General features: G+C 43.0%; 1 protein-coding gene across 2 annotated transcripts; it reads right to left on the reverse strand.

Moving 5' to 3' along the window:
* Positions 1 to 354: 354 nt before the first annotated feature.
* On the reverse strand, positions 355 to 11,458 carry LOC147989979 (uncharacterized). Of its 2 annotated transcripts, none has more exons than XM_087546657.1 (6): positions 10,956 to 11,458; positions 10,246 to 10,434; positions 10,097 to 10,132; positions 9,775 to 10,011; positions 9,534 to 9,640; positions 355 to 809 (listed from the first exon to the last, which is right to left on the reverse strand). In XM_087546657.1, the coding sequence occupies exons 1-6, from the start codon at positions 11,424 to 11,426 to the stop codon at positions 617 to 619; spliced, it is 1,233 nt and encodes a 410-aa protein (XP_087402783.1). In that variant the 5' UTR covers positions 11,427 to 11,458; the 3' UTR covers positions 355 to 616. The 2 variants fall into 2 exon arrangements, with proteins under 2 accessions (XP_087402783.1, XP_087402786.1); XM_087546660.1 differs by lacking the exon at positions 355 to 809 and adding an exon at positions 4,001 to 4,209.
* Between the last annotated feature and the right edge of the window lie 14,175 nt (positions 11,459 to 25,633).

A 25,633-nucleotide genomic window follows, 5' to 3' on the forward strand; every position in this document is an offset into this window, starting at 1 on the left:
GGACTAATACCAAACTCAGACTTACCTATTCCGTATCAACCGGCAACGTTGATCATCTTTTACTAATCATAACTACTATGTGTTTGAATTATTCCAACACTAGCCTCTGGGAACACTCTTCACGCCGAGCTTTCTTTGAATTTTTTTTGTTTAAATTTGAGAGTAGAAATTCAAATAAGGTGGAAGATAGGCTAGCAAAACTTGCAATCTCTATGTTGTTACCAAAATACTTGGCTCTTGGAGCCACCTGATGATGCATCTTCCTTCCAATAAAACGGAAAAAATAGAGGTTAACATTTAACTGACTTCACACAATAACTACCATAGATGAAAATAGGTTTCAAGGACCGAATGTTAATGTTGATATGACCATTATACATACCAACAATACGAATTTGTAATCCTTAACAAGTAGAAATTTTAGTCCTCACAGTGGCATACATCGGAAGTTCAGAACAATACCAATAAATATAGGTCACAAATGGGTAATTAAGGTGCAGTAGGCACAAGAGTAATCTTAGAAGTGCAGATTATATTCCAGTACGCCTCCAGAATGCTTGGCATACATAGAATATTCTTGAATGTTTATGCAAGGAGTAGGTCATCACACTTCAGTTTATTTCTTCTTCTTGGGGACGAACTGTCGAGCCCGTATATGTTTTCCGCTGCTGGTCATGAATTCGACTCTAATGTTCCCATCTAGAACACGGAAGAGTGTCAACTGCGAGTAAAATGTAACTTGTGCGTATAAAGGTAGCCTGTCTTCGATTGGCACCTCTATACTTATTTCTTCAATATCTCCATAGTGGCTGTGACATGGAAGGAATTAATGCAACATAATTAGCAACTGCATATATAGGGAAAACTAATGCAATAAATTCTCCTCATATCAATTTCTTCTTCCTTATGATAGTTTTCCTGTTTTTTATGTCATAATATCTAACTGTCAAATTTACCACTTTATCTTTTGTGAAAGTCAAATTAACCGCTTAATTAACTAGTTATATATCTACATCTTTTTGCTTATCACTTGCCAAGGCATCATACAAACCTACTAATTTGTCTGACAATGTTGAGCAATATCTTGTTAATTACCTCTAAAAGTTACCTCACTGGTCATATTCAATCGAAACAGTCATCTCAACATTGTTTCACCGATCAGACTATATATCCTTTCAAAAAAATCCGACTATATATGTACGAGTAACATATATATAGTCTTCGTTATATGTAACATGTTCCCAGTATACATTAGTAAATTGGTATAATTACAACAATATATGTTAGCCATTTTCAGGGTTCAGTGATATACAAAATAATCAACTTCATCATGTTGATTCTTCTAGTAGCCTTTCATCTATATAAATAAATTAGGGATGCTGAAGCTTACACAATGCATACTAAAAAACCTATAACATTTATTTCTCGTCACTTTTCTGCTTACTCACTCCCAATCCAAACCTGTATCACCTATATCTAAGTAGTTGATCATCACTACTTCTATTGATCTGAACATGCATACATGAAACCTCATGAAATGCCTACCTCAACATGTCTAGGAAAAGTTTTCCATTATTACTTGATCCCCATTACTTCTATTTATCTCAAAATACACATATATATTCTAACCACACATGTCACCTTATCAAAGATCAACGACAACATGCATGTGATTTTTCTTTTCATTTATTATGCTATTACATTCAATAAATATTTTCTTAGCTATATTTGTAGTCAAATATAATATATATTATGTGTTTTCAGTTTTATTTCATATATTATTAATCCAAATATTCATGTTTCATGCAACCATTTTCATTAAAATATATTGCAGCTAATTCTCGCAGAAATGCGTGGGGGTCATCTTGTTAATGCAAATAACAAACAAACCGTCTCTGATTCTCAAGTTGGACATAAAAAAGGCTTTTGACTCTATGCAACAAGAATATTTATTGGACCTTTTGCAGAAAAGAGAGTTCCCTTCAAGGTTTCGTGGCTAGTTGATTGATCTGTTGCGCATGTCATCCTCTGATTTTCTTCTTAATAACATCTAGGGTAGCCTACACAATACCGGAGATGCCATTGTTAGGGGAAGCCATTTTCCCCATTCTTGTTTGTCATCACTATTAAGCCGTTGCGGTAGGTTTTGGATTTGGCGATGGCTAACGGTTGCCTTCCACGGATTCAGAGGTCGGGTTGCATGTCTTCACACCTCCCTTTATGCAGACCACGCTTCGGTTTTTGTGGTCGCTATCAAAGAAGATGTCAGTAACATGTCAAGCGTTTTGCAAAGCATTGGTAAGGTTACCGGTCTCGTTACCAGTATGGAAAAAATCTCTGTGTCCCCTTATGCATCAATCTCAATGATATTCTTCTTAATTTCCTTCATCAGCACGTTGCTTGCGAAGTGTGTAGAAGATCACATGCAAGCTCATTGACATGTATGGAATGGTGAGGAGAAACACGTTGATTTAATCGGTCCTTAATTCACAAGCTAACTACCCCTTACTCCCGTTGTCCTTAAGCAATCATGAATACTAAAGTTAAGTTACAGTGTGCTTTTTTGGGGTCGGGTCCGGGAAGGAGTCCAGAAGGAAGTGTAAAATCAAGTGGAAACTTGTCTGTTGGCTGCCATCTATGGGTGGGTTGGCATCCTTCATCTAGAGAAATTCTACACTACTTTGTTGGCCATGGCTTGCATGAAAAGACCTGGATAATGGGTAGGGTTTGACACGTATTTGGTGCCATCAACATGGACGTCTTCTATGATGTGACCACAACCACTATTGGACATGGTAAAATTGCTACCTTTTGGCATGCACCATGGCATGGGGGGCACAAGTCAAAACACATTGATCAATCCACTTCCGCAATCTCCAAGTGCAAGAACCTAATGCTTGAGAGAGCTTTGAAGCATGACCAATGGATCACAAACATTAAGACAAATTTAGGTCTCTCTATGCAACACATAATTGATTATTGTTTTTGAGATTTGGGTCAGTTTGCATGACACAAGCGGTGACAACCAGGGTGAAATTGTTTGGAACCTTTCAGTAGAGTACTCGGCATCATCAGCATATTCCGCTCAACACAACCCCATGAACTTTTAGTTCTTGAAGCCGCCTTTTTGAACTATTGGTTGTTTCCTAGCGACAATTTTTGCATGGCTTATCTTGGAAGACTAGGCGTGGGCGGTTGAGAAACTACACCGTAGAGGACGGTTTATGTCAATCATGCGGAAGGGAGCCAGAGTCAGCTGTTATTGAAGTGTAGATTCACGAGGTGTGTTTGGAATGAGAATAAAGTGTTTCTTGGGCTTATTGATGTTATAACACCGACGATTGGAGCTACTTCAACATGGTCAAAGATTATTCGTACTCTATGATCAACATCAATATAAAAGTGATGAGGGGGTCACTTCCCTCCTTATTATTAATTCGTGGGAAATTTGGAATGAGTTGAATGCGAGTATTTTTATGAATCTTTCAGCCATGTCTAGTATCATCACTCGCAAGGTAAAAAGGGAGGCCACACTTTGGGGGTGGCAAGTGCAGAAGATTTGAGATTGATCATGCTACGAGAGTAGGTTAGATGTTTATGTGCCATACTTTGGCTAACTTCTAATTGTTGTAAAACTCTTCTTAACTAATGAATGAGGCAATTGCATCCATTTCAAAAGAGGAAAAGCGTGTCATTATGAATATCACCAAGGTCTTCGAATGCATATTTTACCACAAACTATTATATGATGTTCGTGGAGCACAAGAAGATAAAATATTATGAACTACATTTTGCACAAATTTAAGTATATGAATTTTACTTATCTAGTTAAAGTAGCTAAAGTTTGACTACACCTAGTAGTTTGGTTGGAAGGGAATGGGAATTTGGAGTATGTTAGATACAAACTAACTTGTTTGGTCGGAATGAATGAGATTTTTAGTAGAGACTAAACATAGGAGTTTAGAGTTCACCTCCCACCATTTTAGTAACCTCCATATTATAGGATTCGACTTGCAAAGAGCCAGACCATTGTTATCATCTCTTACTTAAGCTCTCATTTAATTCCCACAAACTCTCTCAAATTTTGACACATAATTCCTTGTAGATACCAAAACAAAGGTCTCAGGAATAATGTGACTCGTCATTTGTCTTTCACATAAGCCCCTGCATCTTAATTTCCATTCCCCTTCACAAAAGTTGCCAAACGCCCTGGGATAAAAAAGACAAGTATTTTTGAACTGCATGGAGAATGGAGTTTTGTCACAACTTAATATTGTTACCTAATACCAAATTATACGAAAGCTCTACCTTTTCCATTTTCAACAATTTATTAGGCCTCACAATACCTTGTTGGGAAACGTCTCACTTCCACGTGTCACTCCATCCAGACTGATATCGTAGGCGACCAACCAGAGCCCTCAAACACTTTTCCTTCCCGCTTACAGATCATGGCCAAGTGGCAGCTAGCAAGCTCGCGAAGCTCGAGGATGACAATAGCGAGCCACTCTCTATGTGCAACTCATTTAGTAATGGGTGGTGCAACCATGTTTGACGTTGGGTTAGTCGGGGGTCCTAGATCCTGACGACCAAGAGCCAACGACGCATTTTGCATCTTCCTAGGTTGCTGACACTTTGTGGATCTGGACCTGATGCCTCTCGCGGTGGGGAAGGGGTGGATGGTGAGGGAGCTCCAGTGATACAATGGCATGGCAGCTCTAGGAGTTTGCAAGGAGCAGCCTCTTCGTCCTCTGCGCTGCCAGCTACGTGCATGCACGCGCTTGTGTGTGTGTGTGTGTGTGTTTGTGTGTGTGTGTGTGTGTGTGGGAGAGAGAGAGAGAGAGTGCACAAAATTGTGTGAGTTGTATTTGGTTATTGGACAAGTCTGAGCAGTTTTTTATTGCTTTCTGGTGGTCCACACATGGAGATATACTAGTTAGTGTTGGGCCTCTCAGATGAGAAGGTATCTTCCTTGTTCCTTCATGGAGGCGTGGGAGGTTTGGAAGCCGAGGGGAGCCTTGGATGATGATCATGATGGTCTCCTGACTAAGCATTGTGACATGGAGGGCTAGTTTTCTTTCTTGGTTGCTAGGCATCAGAGTGGTCTACTAGTGATCGGTCATGGTTCACGACACGTTTGTTACGCCCGCCCCCACCCCCTTTCAGATCTAGGTGGCATCTTCTTGACCTCCAATGCCCTGTCTTGGTGCCCATGTAATACCTTTGTGTGATGGTTGGGCGATGTTCTTGGATGTCGCTTTCCTCCCTGGACGCATCATTGAGGGTCCACACCCATATTTCTCGAGTTCCGAGTAAAAATCCTTTGCACGGATTGTCAATTCGGGAAGCACTACAATGTCATTACTAATTCGAAGGCTTCGGCCATGGAACCTTGGGCCCTGATCTGCATATCGATATGTTGTTGTGAGGCAGTCAACAGTAGTTGTGATCTATGACATGGTCATTTGTCTTTCTTCTCGCAGGTTTCTCATCATTCCTAACGCTATGCTTTAGGTGAGATTCTCTACTCGTCAACCGTACGACACCCATCAAACTAGAGCGACATGTTCTAGCCTTCTTTGAAATGGACGAGGGTGTTTCCACGGTTGCTTGCCTACTTGCACACCAAGTTCCTGCTTCACCATCACTCTCGGGAGTGCTTCATCGAATCCAAGGTCCACTTTTTTTGCTTTACTTTTGTTAGTTAATTCATGTTTTCTGCCCTATAAGTTGTTTCCTCGGCACTTTGTATCTCTACTACAACCGTTTGGAGCTTTATTAATTTAAAGGAGGCTCATCGAGCCTACTGTCTAAAAAAAGATATGCATCACATTAGATTTTGGGGGTGAATAGATGAATATGTGCTTACATTTGAAATTTGGTTCACTAATTTCCCACGACTCTGATATTGGACTGTTTATTACCAAGCCATTCTCCAAGCACATAATTGTGTTGTTACGTACACTTTAGCTATATGTAAATCGCCTAGAAGTTAATTTTGAGTTAATTGATTTTTTGACCATTGATTTCTGCTATGAGATTCCTGATTTTTCTTGTGGGCTATCATGTGAGCTGGTTTGCGGTGTGTCTTGTTTTTTCTTGACTGAACACATATTTGGGTGGGTAAGTCGATTGGCTAATGGGTTGAAACCCATTACCTATGCCACCCCTCCCTTCTCTCCCTTTGTTTCTTTTTTGCCTTTTCTATTTTTATATGTTTCTTCTTTTGTTTTTTGTTTTTCTTTATTAATAAATTGTTTTCTTTGTAGGTATTTTTGGGATGTTGGGTGAGTGTAAATGTATACACATAAATACTATGCAATAGTGCAAAAATTACACTATTATATGATTGTCGTTTGCATGCAATAAAAAGTTCAATTTTAATGCAATGGTGTGTGCAAGTTTTCTTTTGAAAAATCATTATCTATTTTCTTCAAGATTTATACCAATGTCGCTAGTTTATTGTTTCTTATTAAATTTTATTAATTTGATTTAGTGATCATTTCATTTTATTTCTTCTTTAAGGTTAATATCAATGTCACTAATTCATTCCTTGTTAGGAAATATTTTTTTGATCAATTCACACTATTATATGCTTATTCTTTCGTATTAAAAAAATAAAAATTATGTATATTGTATGCAAATTTTGTCATTGTGTGTTTTAGCCTTTTATTTTCTTTCTTCTTAAAGGGTAATACCAATGGCATTAATTCACTCTTCCTTGGAAATCCCATAATTTTTTAATTCTTTATTTATTTTCTCTATTCTTAAAGGGTGATACTAAAGTCACTAATTCATTCTTTTGTAGAATACATTATTTCGATTTTGTCGTAGTTTTTATTTCATTTTCTTTATTCTTTTATGATACTACCAATGCCACTAATTCATTCCTTCTTACTTCTATATTTTGTAGAAATTACAATATTATATGTTTATTCTTGCATATTTTAAAAAGCGCAATGTTTGTGTAAATTGTATGCAAATTTTGTCATGTTTTATTTATTATTTTTCATTTTTTCCACTTGAAGGGTAATATGAATGCCATTGATTCATTCATTTCAGAAAACCTAATCTGTACGATTTTCTGGTTATTATTTCATTTTATTTCTTAGTTAAAAGAAATACCAGTGCCACTAATTCATTCCTTCTTAGGGATTTTTTTTAAATTCTGCTATAATATGCTTATTCTTGCATATTTAGAAAAAGTGTAATTTTTGTGTAAACTATGCACATTTTTTTCATTATTTCATTTGTTTGTTATTTTCTTTCTTTTTAAATGTTAAAAGTAATACACTAATTCATTCTTCATTACAAAACTTCGTCATTTTGATTTTGTTTTAGTTTTTATTTCTTCTTTAACGGTAATGCCAATGCAACTAAGTCCACTATAATATGTTTATTTATTCTTGCACATTGTAACAAAGCATAATTTCTGTGTAAATTGTGCGCAAATTTTGTCATCATATTTTTTGTTTTTATTTCATTCTTTTTGGGTAAGAGCATCTCTAGCAGACCCCGCAAAATCCCGACCCGCATAAGTCTTTTTAAGTTTATGGAAAAAGGTGTATGCAGGCCGGCGTGGGTAAGGACAGACTCAGACTCCGTATAATCAACCCGTAAAAAGAAATATTCTTCGAATATACCGAACAGACCCAGAGCTAGCTCTTTTTTTAGTCATCATCTTCCTCGCGTCAATCCGGCAAACAGGCAGACGAGGGAAAACACGAGACGAGCGCGGCACGGGCAGAGGCCAAGGTGGTCGGGGCGAGCGCGGCGCGCGCGGATCGAACGGCCGGCGCCATCGAGCTAGCTAGCTAGCTCTTCAAATCGATTGAGCAGCTAGCTAGCTAGCTCCATTCCAATGGATTGAGCTAGCTAGCTAGCTCCGTTCAAGAGCCGCAAAGTCACGGGCGAGCACGGCGGCCGGGACGGAGGGCCGGCCGCCTATTGGACGGCCGGTGGGCGAGCGCGGCACCGGCGGTGGCAGGGGCAGACGGGCGCGGCGGCCGGGCGAGCTTCATGGTGTTGGTGGGAGCAAAGATTCCTCAACCGCCAATGTTGACCGGTATGCAGGGCCCTGACAAAATTGCTCTCAAAACTGTATATATAAGGGTTTCGCGTTCATGTTTACAGGGCCTCTTAAAAAAATTTAAGGGCCGGACGATTTTGCGGGGTCTGTTCGTGCTCGTTTTTTCGACTGAAACTGCAAAAAACGGTTATTTTGCGGGTTTGACCACTTATGCGGGGTCTGTTAGAGATGCTCTAATATGGATGCCACTAATTCAATCCTTAGAAAACTTATTTTAGCAAAATTTCTTCTATTATATATTTATACTTGCATGTTATAAAAAATAATTTTTTATTATTTTTTAGTTTAGTTTTTATTTTCTTTCTTTTTAAAGGGTAATACAAATGGCACTAATTCGTTTTTTCTTAGAAAATACTTTGTTTTTTTGTTCATTTTTTGTCTTGTGTCTTACCAAGTATTGGGACAGCTTTTTTAGACAAACAGGGAGGAGCTCCCGAACCCGATTATATTAATTAAACCAAAATGGCACTGGATACAAGCACCAAACGCTGTTCATAAAAGCATCGAAATAGCAAAACGACCAGACCTCCTACGACAGGAGACAGCTGCTGTTAGTAAGAATGGCATTCAAAAAAAAAATAACTAGTTCTGAAGCTCCACTCGGGGGCAGGAAACTAAACTTATGTTTAAAACCAAGCCCAAGTATCTAGTGGGCTTCTGCCTTACGGTTGCATAGGGCCGACTGCTCCTCTCAAAAATCAGCTGAGAACAAATTGGGCGCATGTCAATTTTTATTTTGATACGCTTTCATTTGTCCATTGGATGGTGCAAAATCGGATTTACCACAAGTATTAGAATTTCGTACGACTGGCCCTTTTCTTCTTTTGATTATTATCTGGTTAATGCTTTGTATTTTGCTTTCGATGCACTCTTTGCCTTTCTTCTTTAATATATAATATGCACACTCGTGGATATTTGAGAGAAAAAAACAATTTTCTATTTGTGCACAATTTTGTGTTACGAACTTAAATGGAATTTATATGTTAATCGTTTTTGCTATTCTTCTGTCACATGAAATCTTTTTTAGTTAGTCAATCTTTTCGTCTGTTTTAAAGCAGCCCAGCTACATAGGATTGTATCATGTGTGTGATTCAAGTATACATAAAAATGACCGATCTCTCGCTGACCTACGCCTGAAAGAACTAGCGACCCTATGCATGTTTGCCACAGCTGGATGATGAAAGCATCTCTTTCTTTTTCATTTTTTTTTTGCGAGGGGATGAAAGCATCTCTGCTAGTACGTAGGAACACACATGCAAATAGAAAAATCAACTAGTGATAAAGCAGCTACAGCTGTGTACTGCTAAGGAGCTGGGTGATGAAAGATATGGAGCAAATCGACAAACAGAATTTTTAGATCAGTCGACTGACCAAAATAGAAAAATCATTCAACTTGCATGTAGGCTGTCCCTATTACGTATGTAATGAACTGAAATGAAAGGCATACCTCATAAAAAAATCATACAGTTCATCTTTGGTCAGTGGGTAACCATTGGAAAATGTCACGAACAAAGTTCTCTCATCAGGTGGAACATCATATAGTTGTTGCATGATCTGCAAAGAAATATATTATTATTTTCTCTCCAACGTAGGAACTGCACTAAGTATTTGGAAGAAAGCTATAAAGTCTTATTGGAAAATAAACAAATGAACATGCAAAGAATGATCAGCGATGATGGCTTTCTTACCGGATCGTTCTGGTTTTCTCTTAAGCTCAACTTATCCAGCAATGCTGCCAAACTGGAGGTTGATTGATAATCATGGCGGAACATATGACTTCTTTGAGCATGGATATTTCTTGAACTTGAGCCTTCTCCATGATGCATTTGACTTGTTTGAACATGGGTATTTCTAGAACTTGTGCCTTCTCCAGGATGCTTTGGAGTGTTAGCATACAAAGCCTTGATCTTGGTAAGAAGGTGATTCTGACTTGGTGAATCAGAAAAGGTAGAAAATACTTCACAAACTATTAACAGATATTTCATTATTGCAGATTTGAACTACTCTCACCGAGCTTTTAGGAACATCAGATGATTGTTGCATGATCTGCAAAGTATTGGATGAAAGCTATCAAGTCTCATCAGAAAGTAAAAGAATGAACATGCAAATAATTATTAGTGACATATAATCATGATGCATAGAATTTATGGCGTTCTTACTGCATCATTATGCTTCTCTCTTAAGCTCAAGCTATCCAATGATGTCACCAAATGGGAAGTTGAATGATAATCGTGTACTTCGTCATTTATATGACTTGTTTGAACATGGATATTTCTAGAACTTGTGTCTTCTCCATCATGATTTGGAGTGTTGACATACAAAGCTTTGATCTTGCTGAGAAGGTGCTCCTGCATAGATGACTTGGTAAATCAGAAAAAGGCAGAAAATACTTCACAAACTCTAACAGATCTTACTACTCCGCATGAGCAGTTAACTAACTTAAAACCAACAATCAAAAACTAATACTACTAATGTTTGTTGGAATTAACCACGCTGTTGTAGTCCGGCTAGGACAAGAATCAATCACCGTATAGGATTAGGAGAGTATATATAGCTAGCTATGGCTGCATTATATATACCTATAACCTACCCCTGTAACACAAGATCAAAGCAATAAACTACAAGAGTGACACACTCGTCGTGTGCATGTGTCCCGGTGAGATCAATCGATCTACACCTAGCATCAGCGTATAGGGACCAAGGCCAACAATCTTTCATTATTTGTAGGTATAGATCAGTCATCTGCATGGATGATAAGGTAAATCACAAAAGGGTAAAACCTTCAACTAGTAACAGATCCGATCCTCGGTAACTAAATATTTTTTTTCTAGAATATAGGTAACTAAATAATAACCCTAGCTAGTCTTACCGAGCCTACAGGAACCCGATCAGTCATGGACTGTCCATAGGCATCATGGCGCAGATATGTCCTCTGATTATGGATAAAATCCATCTCTATTCTTTCTCGAAGATCTTCCAAGGCCTCGTAACAGATACCATTGAGGTAGAAAGAAATTCCTTCAACAGCTTCCTTCTTAAAGTCACTTCTTGGTATAGATCTGCTCGCTAAATCATCAAATCCGAAATGGAGAAGTTCCAGAAAACGTTTTGCAGAAGAAACAAGGGCGCAAAAATGTTTGTCACCAAAAGAGTATATGCGCCAAAGGAAATCCACTTGGCCATTCCCTTGGAGCCATAACCAATAGGCAATTATCTCCATGGAAAGGGAAGACTCAACTTGAAGACCAAAGACCAAACGGAAGAACAACTCTCGAAGAAGCATATAGTAAGAATTTGAAGCATTCACTAGATCGGGTGCCATGGAAGGTGTGCAAGGCATACAGCAGGATGAGTTGCTTCTTCTTTTTTTGAGGGGGGGGGGGGGGGGGGGGTAGAAGAGTAGCTAGTTTTGAATCAACAGATTCATACGAGGAAGAAGAAAGCAGGAAGAAGAAGGTATGTCGGGTATGCTTATCATTTAAGCAAATGAATAAAGGTTCAAACAAAGATGCTAAGAGTTTAATACCTCCCAAAAAGTATGAGTGGAGGATAGGCAGACGCGACAAATAGAGCAAACTGTGGACAGCATGTACTCATTAATGACGGTCCCATTGTAGGCATACTTACCAAATAACTGCTGAAATGTATGCATGCGCCATGCGCCACCTTTATGGTAATATCATATTACTATACAAAACCAAGCATATCTGGAAACACGTATAGAATTAAAAAAATTGTATAGAAAATATTTATTATTAAATGCTATTTAAAGTGTACCTTACAAAAAATCTACCCACTTTATGTTGGCAAATAATATATTTTCGTTAGTTGTTTTTTTGGAAAGGAGACAGAACTACCGCTAAATTTCACCAAAAGTAGAAAGAAACTCAAACATAATAAAACTTACATCAGCGTCCTTAGACCACTGAATGACCACTATGCTGCTAGAACGAGTCGCTGACGCACCGCTCCCCTCCCGGACCTGACCTAAACTTGTCGATGACTGCCGAGAAGTCTTCATGCATACGTCCCTAAGGACCGGCGTCCTAAAGCCACAATTGTCATGGTTGAACCTTGGATCAGTCTGAAGTGCCTCACACCAGATCTCTCGCCTGTTAGAACTAATCTTGATGTTTTGTATCTGCATATTTGTTTTAAGTTTTGCATATAGTGTAGATGGTCTAGAGTAGCTAGTCCGGTGTTGCTTCGACAAAGGCGTGGCAAGAAGGAGATATGCCGAACTGCCGTGCGATGCGGCGAGCACGCCGAGATGCTGACGGCAGTGTGAAGCTGCAGTGTTGCGTAAGGCAGCAAAGTCATGTGATGCGACAAGCGCATGGGCCGCAAAGCGAACCGGCTGGCTGAATGGATTAGTTAGATGCATGCAAGTGGTTAGCCAACTTCGTGGGTAAGTAGTGGCCGCATGGAGGTTGTTAGCTGGTCAAGGGGTGTGCATGTAGTTAGCTGTTGATTACTTTGCATGCATAAGTTAGTTAGCGCACAAGCTGTGAAGCCACCGATCGTACAGATCCTGGAGCGATTCTAGGTGAGAGAGAGGGGGTCATGTGTGAGTATGTGACTTAGTGGCCTGGCTGTGTTTAGTGCCTGCGTGAGTCACTTGTGTATATATATGTCATATTTAGTAATGAGAAGGGAGGCCGTGAGGGCTGAGGGAAAATATGTAGTCTCTTGTGTCACCAAGGTGAAGAGCCACCCGGCCGGCAAAGCTAGCGGCTGGTCTGCCTTGGCGTGTGTGTAGAGTTCCAACGTGTGTGTGTGTGTGTGTGTGTGTTCTTGAGAGAAGGACAAAGTGAGAAGAGAGAGTTGTGTGAGGCAGCTCGAGGTAGAAGAAGTGCGGCGGCGCTGCGAGGAGGCGGTGCCAACAATTGGCATCAGAGCCTTGTTGATCCGTGGCGGCGACGACGGTGCCGGCGGCTATGGTGGCCGGCATGGCGGTGGCGGACACTGGTAGAAAAACGGCCTATAGTCCCGGTTCGTAAGGGCCTTTAGTCCTGGTTCCGGAACCGGGACTAAAGTGTCGGTACTAATACCTTCCCCCTTTAGTCCCGGTTCAATCCAGAACCGGGACTAAAGGCCCTCCATGTGGGCAGTGCGCAGAGCCCAGTCAGGAGACCCTTTGGTCCCGGTTGGTGGCATCAACCGGGACCAATAGGCATCCACGCGTCAGCACTTCTGTGGCTGGGGTTTTTGTTTTTTTTTTGAAGGGGGGGGGGGGTTGGGGGTTTTGCGGGGTTAATTTAGGTGTTTCATATATTGTGTTAGCTAGTTATAATTAATAGAGAGAAGTGTCCTCTCTTATGTCCGTGCTTGGTCGACGCTACGTACTATACATACGTATATAGAGAGGACTAGACACTCTAGCAAGCTAGTAAGCAAACGAAGGAAACAGAAAATCGTCATGAACATATATGCATATATACAGAGAGAAGTGATATCGACCACCTCTCCTTCTCCGAGAGATTGGTCGAACAACAAGTTCTCGTATATCTATCTGACACTACCGGCTACATATATACAATAATTATCTCTTACAAATATAATCATACGGACTGAGGGTCCACATAGAATTCTCCGTCTTCAGGGATCACGTGGTCAAGAAAGAATGCCGCCAATTCCTCTTGAATTGCTCGCATGCGAGCTGGTGCTAGGAGTTCATCCCGCTTCCGAAACATCTAATTTCAAGAAGGGGGTCAATATATATATATATATATATATATATATATATATATAAATGAATGAAACTCAACACAAATGATGGTAATAAAATAAACTTGTGAATATTGTTATTTACGTACTTCATATTGTTCGTTAGAGTACCCGCCCCGCTCACAGGTCGTGTGGCGGATGGACTCGCAGATGTAGTATCCACAGAAATCATTCCCTTGTTCCTGCCACAACCACTTTACAAGAAATAGAGGTCAATCAAACTGATAAGCAAGAATGCTAAATGGTATTGATGAAACTAGCGCTTGAATCACTAGGAGATGCGCGGAACATGCTACTATAGTACTTACTTTCGGGTGTCTAAATTCCAGCTCCTTCGGCAGTCCCGGAACTGTTTTGGTGAATTTTCTCCAAACCCTGCCGGACAAAGAAAACAATTACTTGATATCAGGAAATGAACAAAGTTGCTGATATGGTGGATAATGATCGATTTAACTTACTTCTTGAGGATTTCAGTCATGTCCGCATACTCCTTGGGATCTTTTCATTTAGAGTCCAAGACGGTTACTACTCCCTGCTCAAGCTTAATCTCTAGGAGAATATAGTGGTAACTGCACACACATGCATAACTCATCAATTACATTACTATAACCTTGACTAATATATAAGGGAAACCGAATACGCACAAGACAGTAACACTCACCTGAAGTTGTAAGGAAAGAGTATTATATCTTTGTTTTGATTTATTACGAACGATCGTAACAAGCTGGCCTCGGTAGCTGCGGCATGAAGTTTAACCTGAGTTGCATCTATGAGATATGTGTTAATGAACCCAATATCACCGACTTGTCTTTTCTTCAATTCGACCATATTCAATCTGCATAATATAGTGAGGATGATTATAAATACATGCAATGAAAGAGCTAAGCTATATAGAGAAACTTAATGACAGAAGTAGTACTACTTACAGACAGTAGCAGGCGACCGTTGTTTTATCGAGGGCCAATTGATTGAAAAACTGATAGAACTCCTCAAATGGAACAGGCAACAGATCAATTCCAACGAGGTCATGCTCCGGTTTAACTATCGCATACAAAGTACTCCCCCCCCCCAGAGTCTCTGCAGATTTTCAAGTACCAATCATGCAATCTTCGCATCATCGTTGATAGAGATCTTTCATCTTTGACGAGAGGCTTCCCGTACTCGTATATTTGTATCTGCACGTCCATGGGTTCATAATGTACTTCGTCGGGCAGGTAATCTGCAAGATTGCTATAACCGGGCACCATCCTTGGATCATTATCGACGTTGTGGCTAGGCACCTTGAGCGGGGGGCACGATTGCTTCGCTTGTTCGCCGAGCTGGGCAATTTGTTTCCCAGCTCATCGTTCTTTCAACCTTTGATCACTGACAGTACTTCCCGACCGCTCCGCTTCGGCAAATTCTTTTCCAATAATGCGGTCATAGTTTCCTTTCGGCGGATCAGACTTCGGTGGTTTTGTCAGGGCAGCCAGAGTGCGCTTCACTTTCACCCGATCTACCTTCTCCTCCGGAGGTGGATGTTTCTTTGCTTTCACCCCTTCAAAGAATTTCTTCACTTCTTCTCGCGCGATCTCGGCGTTCTCCTCCTGGGTCCTCTCGTATGGTAACTTCTCTGGAGTCTTCAGAGAAGGACCGAATCTGTATGTCCTCCCGCCTCTGGTTGTACTGCTAGACGCCGACCGAGCAGACGTAGCGGTTGTCTTCTTTACTTGCTTAAGCGGCGGAGGAGAAGGACTACGACGCGCCGGAGCAGCTGGAGCGGCGGCAGGTCTTTTCCGTCCTTGCTGACGAGGCGGAGAAGGAGGAGGCTGGCTGCTCGGGCGCGTCGGCGCAGGCGGAGAAGGAGGCGGAGTGCCGCCACGCGCCGGAGAAGGAGCCGGCCGAGGGCCCTGATCGTCACTCGCCGGAGGAGGAGGCGGTGGAGGCGGAGTGCCCTGACTCGCCGGAGGAGGAGGAGGAGGAGGCGGAGGCGTCTAGTTCGGAAGGTTGATGAGCTCCTTCCGCCATAGGCATGGAGTCTTCAAAGCAGACCCCAGCCGAGTCTCCCCTTCACCGGTAGGGTGGTCAAGCTGGAGGTCCTCAAATCCCTCCGTTATCTCATCCACTATCACCCTAGCATATCCTTCTGGAATCGGCCGGCAGTGAAAAGTTGCGCCGGGTTCAGTAGGATAAACAGAGCCAACAGCCGCCTTGACCTTCAAATTCATCTATTGCGTCATAAGGTGGCAATTTTGAGACTCCGTGATAGCATCCACGGGATAGCTGGCAGGAGCCGTCAAGGCATGCTCTGGCTGAAGCAGCTCGGTGGAAGCCACGCTGCTTCTACGCTGAGATGGCGGGGTAGCTTCGGGGGAGGCTTCGGCAGTACGTTTGCTGCGATTTGCTTCTCGTTCCTATATCGCGTCCACCCTTGCTTGCAGCGCCTGCATTTGGGTCTGCTGCACTTTTTTCCTCCTCTCATGGGATTTGTAACCGCCTGCGTCCGGAAACCCAACCTTCCACGGAACGGAGCCTGGCGTGCCTCGTGTCCGTCCAGGGTGCTCAGGATTCCCGAGGGCCATTGTGAGCTCGTCGTTCTCTCTGTCTGGAAAGAACGTCCCTTCCTGTGCTGCTTCGATATACTGCTTAAGCTTACTGACTGGTATGTCCATTTGATCGTTCGTCCAAATGCACTTCCCTGTTTCAGGGTCCAGGGTTCCGCCAGCCCCGAAGAACCAAGTCTGGCAACGGTCTGGCCAGTTATTTGTCTCTGGTTCGATCCCTTTATGAACCAGATCATTCTCAGTCTTGGACCACTTAGGCCGGGCTACGAGGTAGCCACCTGACCCCGTGCGATGGTGAAGCTTCTTCTTCGCAGCATTTTGCTTGTTTGTCGCCGACATATTCTTACTCTTTTCTGATGTCTTGTGGGCCACAAAAGCGGGCCAGTGATCTCTGATCTTCTCATATCTGCCCTTGAATTCTGGTGTCTCATTATTTTCGACAAACTTATTCAGCTCTTTCTTCCACCTCCTGAATAGTTCTGCCATCCTCTTCAGAGCAAAAGACTTGATTAATTTCTCTTTAACTGGGTTCTCTGGATTATCCTCAGGCGGTAGGGTGAAATTTGACTTCAGCTCAGTCCAAAGATCATTTTTCTGCATATCATTGACATAAGACACCTCAGGGTCTTCTGTAGCCGGCTTAAACCATTGCTGGATGCTTATCGGGATCTTGTCCCTAACCAGAACCCCGCACTGAGCAACAAATGCGCTCTTTGTCCGGAGGGGTTCAATAGGTTGGCCGTCGGGCGCGATTGCTATGATCTCAAACTTTTCATCCGAGCTCAACTTTTTCTTCGGGACTCGTCTCTTTACCGAAGTTGTGCTCGATTCGGAGGGCTAGAAAAAAGAACAAAGACTTAATTAATATGTGTACATACCAAAACAATGAATGCATCAATCAGCTAGTCAGCATAGGCTTAACTAATATATATACCTGGCCGGACTCGGTTCGGTCACCGGAGCCGTCATCACGGTCTCCTTCTTGCACCGGCATTGGGTCACCGGAGCCGTCCTCATGTTCTTCTTCTTGCACCGGCATTAGGTCACCGTAGCCAGCTTGTTCACCCTCTCCTTTCAGACCATCGGTTTCGTTGAGAAACAACGAGATGGCATCACTTCCTTCTGCGATTATGTCCCTCAACAACGCTTCTTTTGTTGCTTCGTCTAGGGCGGTGTCCATAGTTTCTACAAATATTTACAACATGGCAATTATTATTCAAACATGACAGATGGATATATTAGTGCCAAACGTAGAACTAGCTACCTAATCATAGTAAGCTATCGGGAGGGGGTATATATCGACAACGACGACACTACATCATGTTCGAGAGGATCGCCGAGGGGTCGGGAGGTTGCCTAGTGTCAAAGGATTCAACAAAACCATGTCTTCATCATTAGGCGAAAGTAACATGTGCATGATGGTACGAAGCTCTTCAAAGTTGTTCTGGAACGGAGTCCCATATAGGATAATTCGCTTTTTGGTACAAAGTTCAGCAAGAGCCTTCCGAATATCGCTATTTGGAATGCCTTTGCTGAATTCGTACCAAAAAGCGGATTATTCTATCCGGGACTCCATTCCAAAATAACTTTGCAGAACTTCATACCAACATGCCCTGGTTACTTCCGGCTAATGATGAAGGCATGGATTTCTTCAATACTTTGACACTAGGAAACCTCTCTCGACCCCTCGGCGATCCTCGACCCCTCGAACCCTCGACGACCCTGGAACCCTCGACCCCTAGACGACCCTCTTCTTCCTCTCATGTTCGAGAGGATCGCCGAGGGGTCGGGAGGTTGCCTAGTGTCAAAGGATTCAACAAAACCATGTCTTCATCATTAGGCGAAAGTAACATGTGCATGATGGTACGAAGCTCTTCAAAGTTGTTCTGGAACGGAGTCCCAGATAGGATAATTCGCTTTTTGGTACAAAGTTCAGCAAGAGCCTTCCGAATATCGCTATTTGGAACGCCTTTGCTGAATTCGTACCAAAAAGCGGATTATTCTATCCGGGACTCCATTCTAGAATAACTTTGCAGAACTTCGTACCAACATGCCCTGGTTACTTCCGGCTAATGATGAAGGCATGGATTTCTTCAATACTTTGACACTAGGAAACCTCTCTCTACTTCCGGCTAATAAGAAGAAGAAGAAGAAGAAGAAGAAGAAAAGAAGAAAAAAAAGAGGAGAAGAAGAAAGGAATAGTGTAGAAGAAGAGAAAATAGAATATATTCTATTTTCTCTTCTTCTCCACTATTCCTTTCTTCTTCTCCTCTTCTTTTTCTTCTTTTTTCTTCTTCTTATTTATTTCTCCTCTTCTTTTCGGTAGAGGAAACCCTAAATAGCTAGCAAGTATCATGGGTGTGAGATATATGTGGCCTTCGGTGTCGGACACTATATCCACGTCCCACAAGTGACGTGGGCGTCGAAGCCCGCGCCACTTGTGGGATGTGGGTGTAGTGTCTGACACCGATGGTACATGTATCTCACACCGACGATACTTTCTATTCAGGGTTTCTCCTCTACCGCTCCTCGACCTCTCGACGACCCTCATTCCCGATAAAATAAACAGGAAGAAGAAGAAGAAAAAAGAAGAAAAGAAAGAATAGAGGAGAAGACTTCCTCTTCTTCCTCTCCTCTTCTTCTCCCTCTTCTTCCCCTTCTTTTTTCTTCTTCTTATTTATTTCTCCTCTTCTTCCTCTCCTCTTCTTCTTCTTATTTAGTTCTCTCGACCCCTCATCCCTCTCTCGACCCCTCGATGACCCTCGTCCCTGATAACATATTTTTTCTCCCCTCGACACCTCTCGACCTCTCGTCCCACTCTCGACCCCTCATCATCATCTATCACCCCCTCGTTTTCTTTAGCATATATCCATGAACAAAATAGAGGAGAAGATCGAAGAAAAAAAAGAAGCCTTCCTCTTCTTATTTTCCTTTCCACTCCTTCCTTTTCTTCTTCTTCTTCTTCCTTCTTCCTCTTTTCTTCCTTTTCCTTATTTTACTTTTTCCTCTACACTAACCTAAAATCGATATCTACTAATTAACAACCTAAATAAAAAAAATGAATACATATATGAAAAAAAACATCATATAAAAAAACATTTTTGACATATTTAGCATATTCTGATCCATAGTTCAAAATTTTCAAATTTCATTCAAATGAAATTTGAATCGGATTCAAATAACTTGTTGAAAACCTATTCTAAACCTCTCCAAAAATTCTGAAATTTTGCCATCGCCTTTGTCTTGCATCAGTACCTCACCACAATTTTTTTTTAAAAAATTCCAAAAATGCCCAAAGCCATCTAGCATTTCATCAAACACCTTCTATATGGACAAAAAAATTCCTCCTGTTCCAAAAAATTCAGAAAAGTGGACAGCGCGTTGCTGCTGCTCCACTTCTCCTCTCCTCTACTTCTCCTTGGGCGCTCGGGGCCGACGGAGCAGGGGCGGAGCCGGGGCGCTCGGGCGGCGGCGACCATGGAGCAGGGGCGGAGCAAGGGCGCTCGGGCGCAAGAGTGGCACTCGAGAGGGGGGCTCACTTTGAGGGGGCGGCGACGGCTGGAGCTGGCGACGAGGACGGCGGGCTCGGGGCGGCACGCGGTGACGGGTACTGTAGCCGGGGTGGCGGGCGTCGGGCAAGGGGCCGGCGCGGGCGACGGCGAGGGCGGGACGGGGCGGTGCGCGTCGGGGCAGGGACGAGGGCGACGGCGACGGGGGCGGGCCGGGGCGGCGCGCGTCGCGGGCGACGGCGACGATGGGCGCAGGCGACGGCGACGATGGGGGCGGGCGGCGTCGGGGGGCGGCAACTGCAAGATGAGAATGAAAAATTCCAAAGTGTGGCCTTATATAGAAGAGGCTTTAGTCTCGGTTCGTGGCAGCAACCGGGACTAAAGGTGGGCATTAGTCCCGGTTGGTGCCACGAACCGAGACCAATGGCCTCTTTTCGGCAGCCCAAAGGGCGGGAAGCGAAGCCCATTGGTCCCGGTTGGTGGCACCAACCGGGACTAAAGGGGGGCAATGGTCACGGCTGGTGCCACCAACCGGGACCAATGCCACCTTTAGTCCCGGTTGGTGCCACCAACCGGGACCAATACCCTTGTGCTGCCCCGCGCCCATAAGTTTAGTCCCACATCGCTAGTTGACAGCGCCCGACACCAGTTTATAAGCTCTGCTGCCTCCTCCCTCTCGAACTCCTCTGAACTGCAGGCCTATGGGTCTAATTTGACACTGCTTTGCCTGTGGGCCTATTGGGCCTTCTGCGGGCCTGAATCCTGGCCCATGTAGGGTTTCTAGTCGTATTCAGGCCGTGGAGGCCCAGTAGGTGGCATTTTTTTTGGTTTTTTCTTTTTTATTTCTACATTTTTTTGGTTTTTTTTATTTTTTTTATTTCTACTTAAAACTAAATACTTACAGTTTTTAGTGATTTCTTTTTGCTTTTAGGTCACAAAAATTATAAACTTTCTGTTAGTGCCATTAGTTTTAAATTTTAAATAGTTTAAATTTGAATTTTTAAAAATTTGTGTGAATCACTAGTTTATGAATAACTTTACTATAAAATTAGAATTTTTTTTCTATTTGTTTTTTATTTCTACTTAAAACTAAATACTTACAGTTTTTTATTGATTTCTTTTTGCTTTTAGGTCACAAAAATTATAAACTTTCTGTTAGTGCCATTAGTTTTAAATTTTAAATAGTTTAAATTTGAATTTTTAAAAATTTGTGTGAATCACTAGTTTATGAATAACTTTACTATAAAATTAGAATTTTTTTTCTTCTTTGCTATTTATTTTTTATTTATACTTACAGTTAAATACTTATAGTTTGATTTTAGGTCACACAAATTATATTCTTTTTGCTATTGAAGAATATTATAGTTTTATTGTAGTTGATCATAACATAATATTTTAATTGATTGTTTTTATTTTCATAAAAGTTTTGTAGTTCATTCTGTTTGCTATTAATTCATTCTTTGAGCTAAATGACTCTGAAATTGGAAAGCATTTCAAAATGAACTCTGAAAAGGTTGAAAGTTGGCATGGTCTCATCATTTCACCCACATAGCATGTTCCAAAAAGTAGAGAGGGTTACGACAAAAACTTGATGCACTTCGTGTACAAAATGGACAATCACTTTCGAAGTATCAAAGTTTCGAACCATAAGACATGAAAGCATTTCAAATGAACTCTGAAAAAGTTGAAAGTTGGGATGGTATCATAATTTCACCCACATAGCATTTGCTTATTGCGGGAGAAAGTCTTCACTTTTTCTTCGCTTGTGTCATTTGCTTATTGCACCGTAACCATGGATAATCTTCATTTTTTATCAGGATGCTTGGGTCAGCCTTGACATTGAAGGGAGGAATTTCATGAAACTTTTCATAATCTTCAGACATGTCTGTCTTGCCGTCCACTCCCAGGATGTCCCTTTTTCCTGAAAGAACTATGTGGCGCTTTGGCTCATCGTATGATGTATTCGCTTCCTTATCTTTTCTTTTTCTCGGTTTGGTAGACATGTCCTTCACATAGATAACCTGTGCCACATCACTGGTTAGGACGAACGGTTCGTCAGTGTACCCAAGATTTTTCAGATCCACTGTTCTCATTCCATACTGTGGGTCTACCTGTACCCCGCCGCCTAACAGATTGACCCATTTGCACTTAAACAAAGGTACCTTAAAATCAGGTCCGTAGTCAAGTTCCCATATGTCCACTATGTAACCATAATATGTGTCCTTTCCACTCTCGGTTGCTGCATCAAAGCGGACACCGCTGTTTTGGTTGGTGCTCTTTTGATCTTGGGCGATCGTGTAAAATGCATTCCCATTTATCTCGTATCCTTTGTAAGTCAATACAGTCAAAGATGGTCCCCTGGACAACAAGTACAACTCATCACAAACAGTGTTGTCACCTCTGAGACGTGTTTCCAACCAACTGCTGAAAGTCCTGATGTGTTCACATGTAATCCAGTCGTCGCACTGCTCCGGGTGTTTGGAGCGCAGACTGTTCTTGTGTTCATCGACATACGGGGTCACCAAGGTAGAGTTCTGTATAACTGTGTAGTGTGCTTGAGACCAAGAATATCCGTGCCTGCATATTATTGAGTCTCTTCCAAGAGTGCCTTTTCCAGTCAGTCTCCCCTCATACCGCGATTTAGGGAGACCTATCTTATTAAGGCCAGGAATGAAGTCAACACAAAACCCGATAACATCCTCTGTTTGATGGCCCATGGAGATGCTTCCTTCTGGCCTAGCGCGGTTACGGACATATTTCTTTAGGACTCCCATGAACCTCTCAAAGGGGAACATATTGTGTAGAAATACGGGCCCCAGGATGACAATCTCGTCGACTAGATGAACTAGGACGTGCGTCATGATATTGAAGAAGGATGGTGGGAACACCAGCTCGAAACTGACAAGACATTGCGCCACATCACTCCTTAGCCTTGGTACGATTTCTGGATCGATCACCTTCTGAGAGATTGCATTGAGGAATGCACATAGCTTCACAATGGCTAATCGGACGTTTTCCGGTAGAAGCCCCCTCAATGCAACCGGAAGCAGTTGCGTCATAATCACGTGGCAGTCATGAGACTTTAGGTTCTGAAACTTTTTCTCTGGCATATTTATTATTCCCTTTATATTCGACGAGAAGCCAGTCGTGACCTTCATACTGAGCAGGCATTCAAAGAAGATTTCTTTCTCTTCTTTTGTAAGAGCGTAGCTGGCAGGACCTTTATACTGCTTCGGAGGCATGCCGTCTTTTTCGTGCAAATGTTGCAGGTCCTCTCGTGCCTCAGGTGTATCTTTTGTCTTCCCATACACGCCCAAGAAGCCTAGCAGGTTCACGCAAAGGTTCTTCGTCACGTGCATCACGTCGATTGAGGAGCGGACCTCTAGGTCTTTCCTGTAGGGTAGGTCCCAAAATATAGATTTCTTCTTCCACATGGGTGCGTGTCCCTCAGCGTCATTCGGAACAGCTAGTGCACCGGGACCCTTTCCAAAGATTACGTAGTGTAAATCATTGACCATAGCAAGCACGTGATCACCGGTGCGCATGGCGGGCTTCTTCTGGTGATCTGCCTCACCTTTGAAATGCTTGCCTTTCTTTCGACATTGATGGTTGGTTGGAAGAAATCGACGATGGCCCAGGTACACATTCTTCCTGCATTTGTCCAGGTATATACTTTCAGTGTCATCTAAACAGTGCGTGCATGCGTGGTATCCTTTGTTTGTCTGTCCTGAAAGGTTACTGAGAGCGGGCCAATCGTTGATGGTCACGAACAGCAACGCCTTAAGGTTAAATTCCTCCTGTCTGTGCTCATCCCACGTACGTACACCGTTTCCATTCCACAACTGTAAAAGTTCTTCAACTAATGGCCTTAGGTACACATCAATTTCGTTGCCGGGTTGCTTAGGGCCTTGGATGAGAACTGGCATCATAATGAACTTCCGCTTCATGCACATCCAAGGAGGAAGGTTATACATACATAGAGTCACGGGCCAGGTGCTGTGATTGCTGCTCTGCTCCCCGAAAGGATTAATGCCATCCGTGCTTAAAGCAAACCATACATTCCTTGGGTCCTTTGCAAACTCATCCCAGTACTTTCTCTCGATTTTTCTCCACTGCGACCCGTCAGCGGGTGCTCTCAACTTCCCATCTTTCTTTCGGTTCTCACTGTGCCATCGCATCAACTTGGCATTCTCTTCGTTTCTGAACAGACGTTTCAACCGTGGTATTATAGGAGCATACCACATCACCTTCGCAGGAACCCTCTTCCTGAGGGGCTCGCCGTCAACATCACCAGGGTCATCTCGTCTGATCTTATACCGCAACGCACCGCATACCGGGCATGCGTTCAGATCCTTGTATGCACCGCGGTAGAGGATGCAGTCATTAGGGCATGCATGTATCTTCTCCACCTCCAATCCTAGAGGGAATACGACCTTCTTTGCTGCGTATGTACTGTCGGGCAATTCGTTATCCTTTGGAAGCTTCTTCTTCAATATTTTCAGTAGCTTCTTAAATCCTTTGTTAGCCACAGCATTCTCTGCCTTCCACTGTAGCAATTCCAGTACGGTACCAAGCTTTGTGTTACCATCTTCGCAATTGGGGTATAACCCTTTTTTGTGATCCTCTAACATGCGATCGAACTTCAGCTTCTCCTTTTGACTAATGCATTGCGTCCTTGCATCGACAATGACCCGGCGGAGATCATCATCATCGGGCACATCGTCTGGTTCCTCTTGATCTTCAGCAGCTTCACCCGTGGCAGCATCATTGGGCACATCGTCTGGTTCCTCTTGATCTTCACCAGCTCCCCCCGTTGCAGCATCACCGTATTCAGGGGGCACATAGTTGTCATCGTACTCTTCTTCTTCACCATCTTCCATCATAACCCCTATTTCTCCGTGCCTCATCCAAACATTATAGTGTGGCATGAAACCCTTGTAAAGCAGGTGGGAGTGAAGGATTTTCCGGTTAGAGTAAGACCTCGTATTCCCACATTCAGTGCATGGACAACACATAAAACCATTCTGCTTGTTTGCCTCAGCCGCATCGAAAAACTCATGCACGCCCTTAATGTACTCGCGGGTGTGTCTCTCACCGTACATCCATTGCCGGTTCATCTGTGCGTGCATTATATAAAATTAAGTGTCCAAATTAATAGAAGTGTATAAATCTCGAGGAAAATGGAGCTTGAAGGTCGAGCTTCGAGAGGAGAAAGCTTAAGTAGTGTGGCTCGGGCATTCCATCGAACACCTCATGTGCATAGGAGGTGAGCTAGAGCACCACAAAGCCCTCTCCCCCTCGGCCAGAAAAAACAGAGCACTGTGCTCTGCTCTTGCGCGAGGGGGTATATATAGGCACCTCATTGGTCCCGGTTGGTGGCATGAACCGGGACTAAAGGGGAGCCTTTGGTCCCGGTTTGAGGCACGAACCGGGACCAATGGTGGTGGGCCAGGAGCAAGGCCCATTGGTCCCGGTTCGTCCCACCAACCGGGACCAAAAGGTCCAGACGAACCGAGACCAATGGCCCACGTGGCCCGGCCGGCCCCCTGGGCTCACGAACCGGGACCAATGCCCACATTGGTCCCGGTTCTAGACTGAACCGGGACTAATGGGCTGAGCCGGCCTGGACCATAGCCCTGTTTTCTACTAGTGGGAGGCAACGACTGCGACGCCGGCGACTTGGTGGACTCCATGTGAGGTGGAGGACGCTGGCGTGAGGGGATGGCTGGCGATGGCGCGATGCCGCGAGCGGCCGGTTGTGGTGGGAT

This window comes from Triticum urartu, chromosome 1A (assembly GCF_056163025.1).
Source record: "Triticum urartu cultivar PI428250 chromosome 1A, HENAU_Tu73, whole genome shotgun sequence".
Lineage (NCBI taxonomy): Eukaryota > Viridiplantae > Streptophyta > Magnoliopsida > Poales > Poaceae > Triticum > Triticum urartu.

Bases quoted from the DNA above. Each gene is read 5' to 3' on its own strand.
- LOC147989979 (XM_087546657.1), bottom strand. From the start codon at position 11,426: ATGCCTTGCACACCTTCCATGGCACCCGATCTAGTGAATGCTTCAAAT. The intron at 10,133-10,245 runs GTAAGAACGCCA...AATACTTTGCAG, and splicing joins GAGAGAAGCATAATGATGCA to ATCATGCAACAATCATCTGA. The intron at 810-9,533 runs GTATGCCTTTCA...TCCATGTCACAG, and splicing joins CTGTATGATTTTTTTATGAG to CCACTATGGAGATATTGAAG.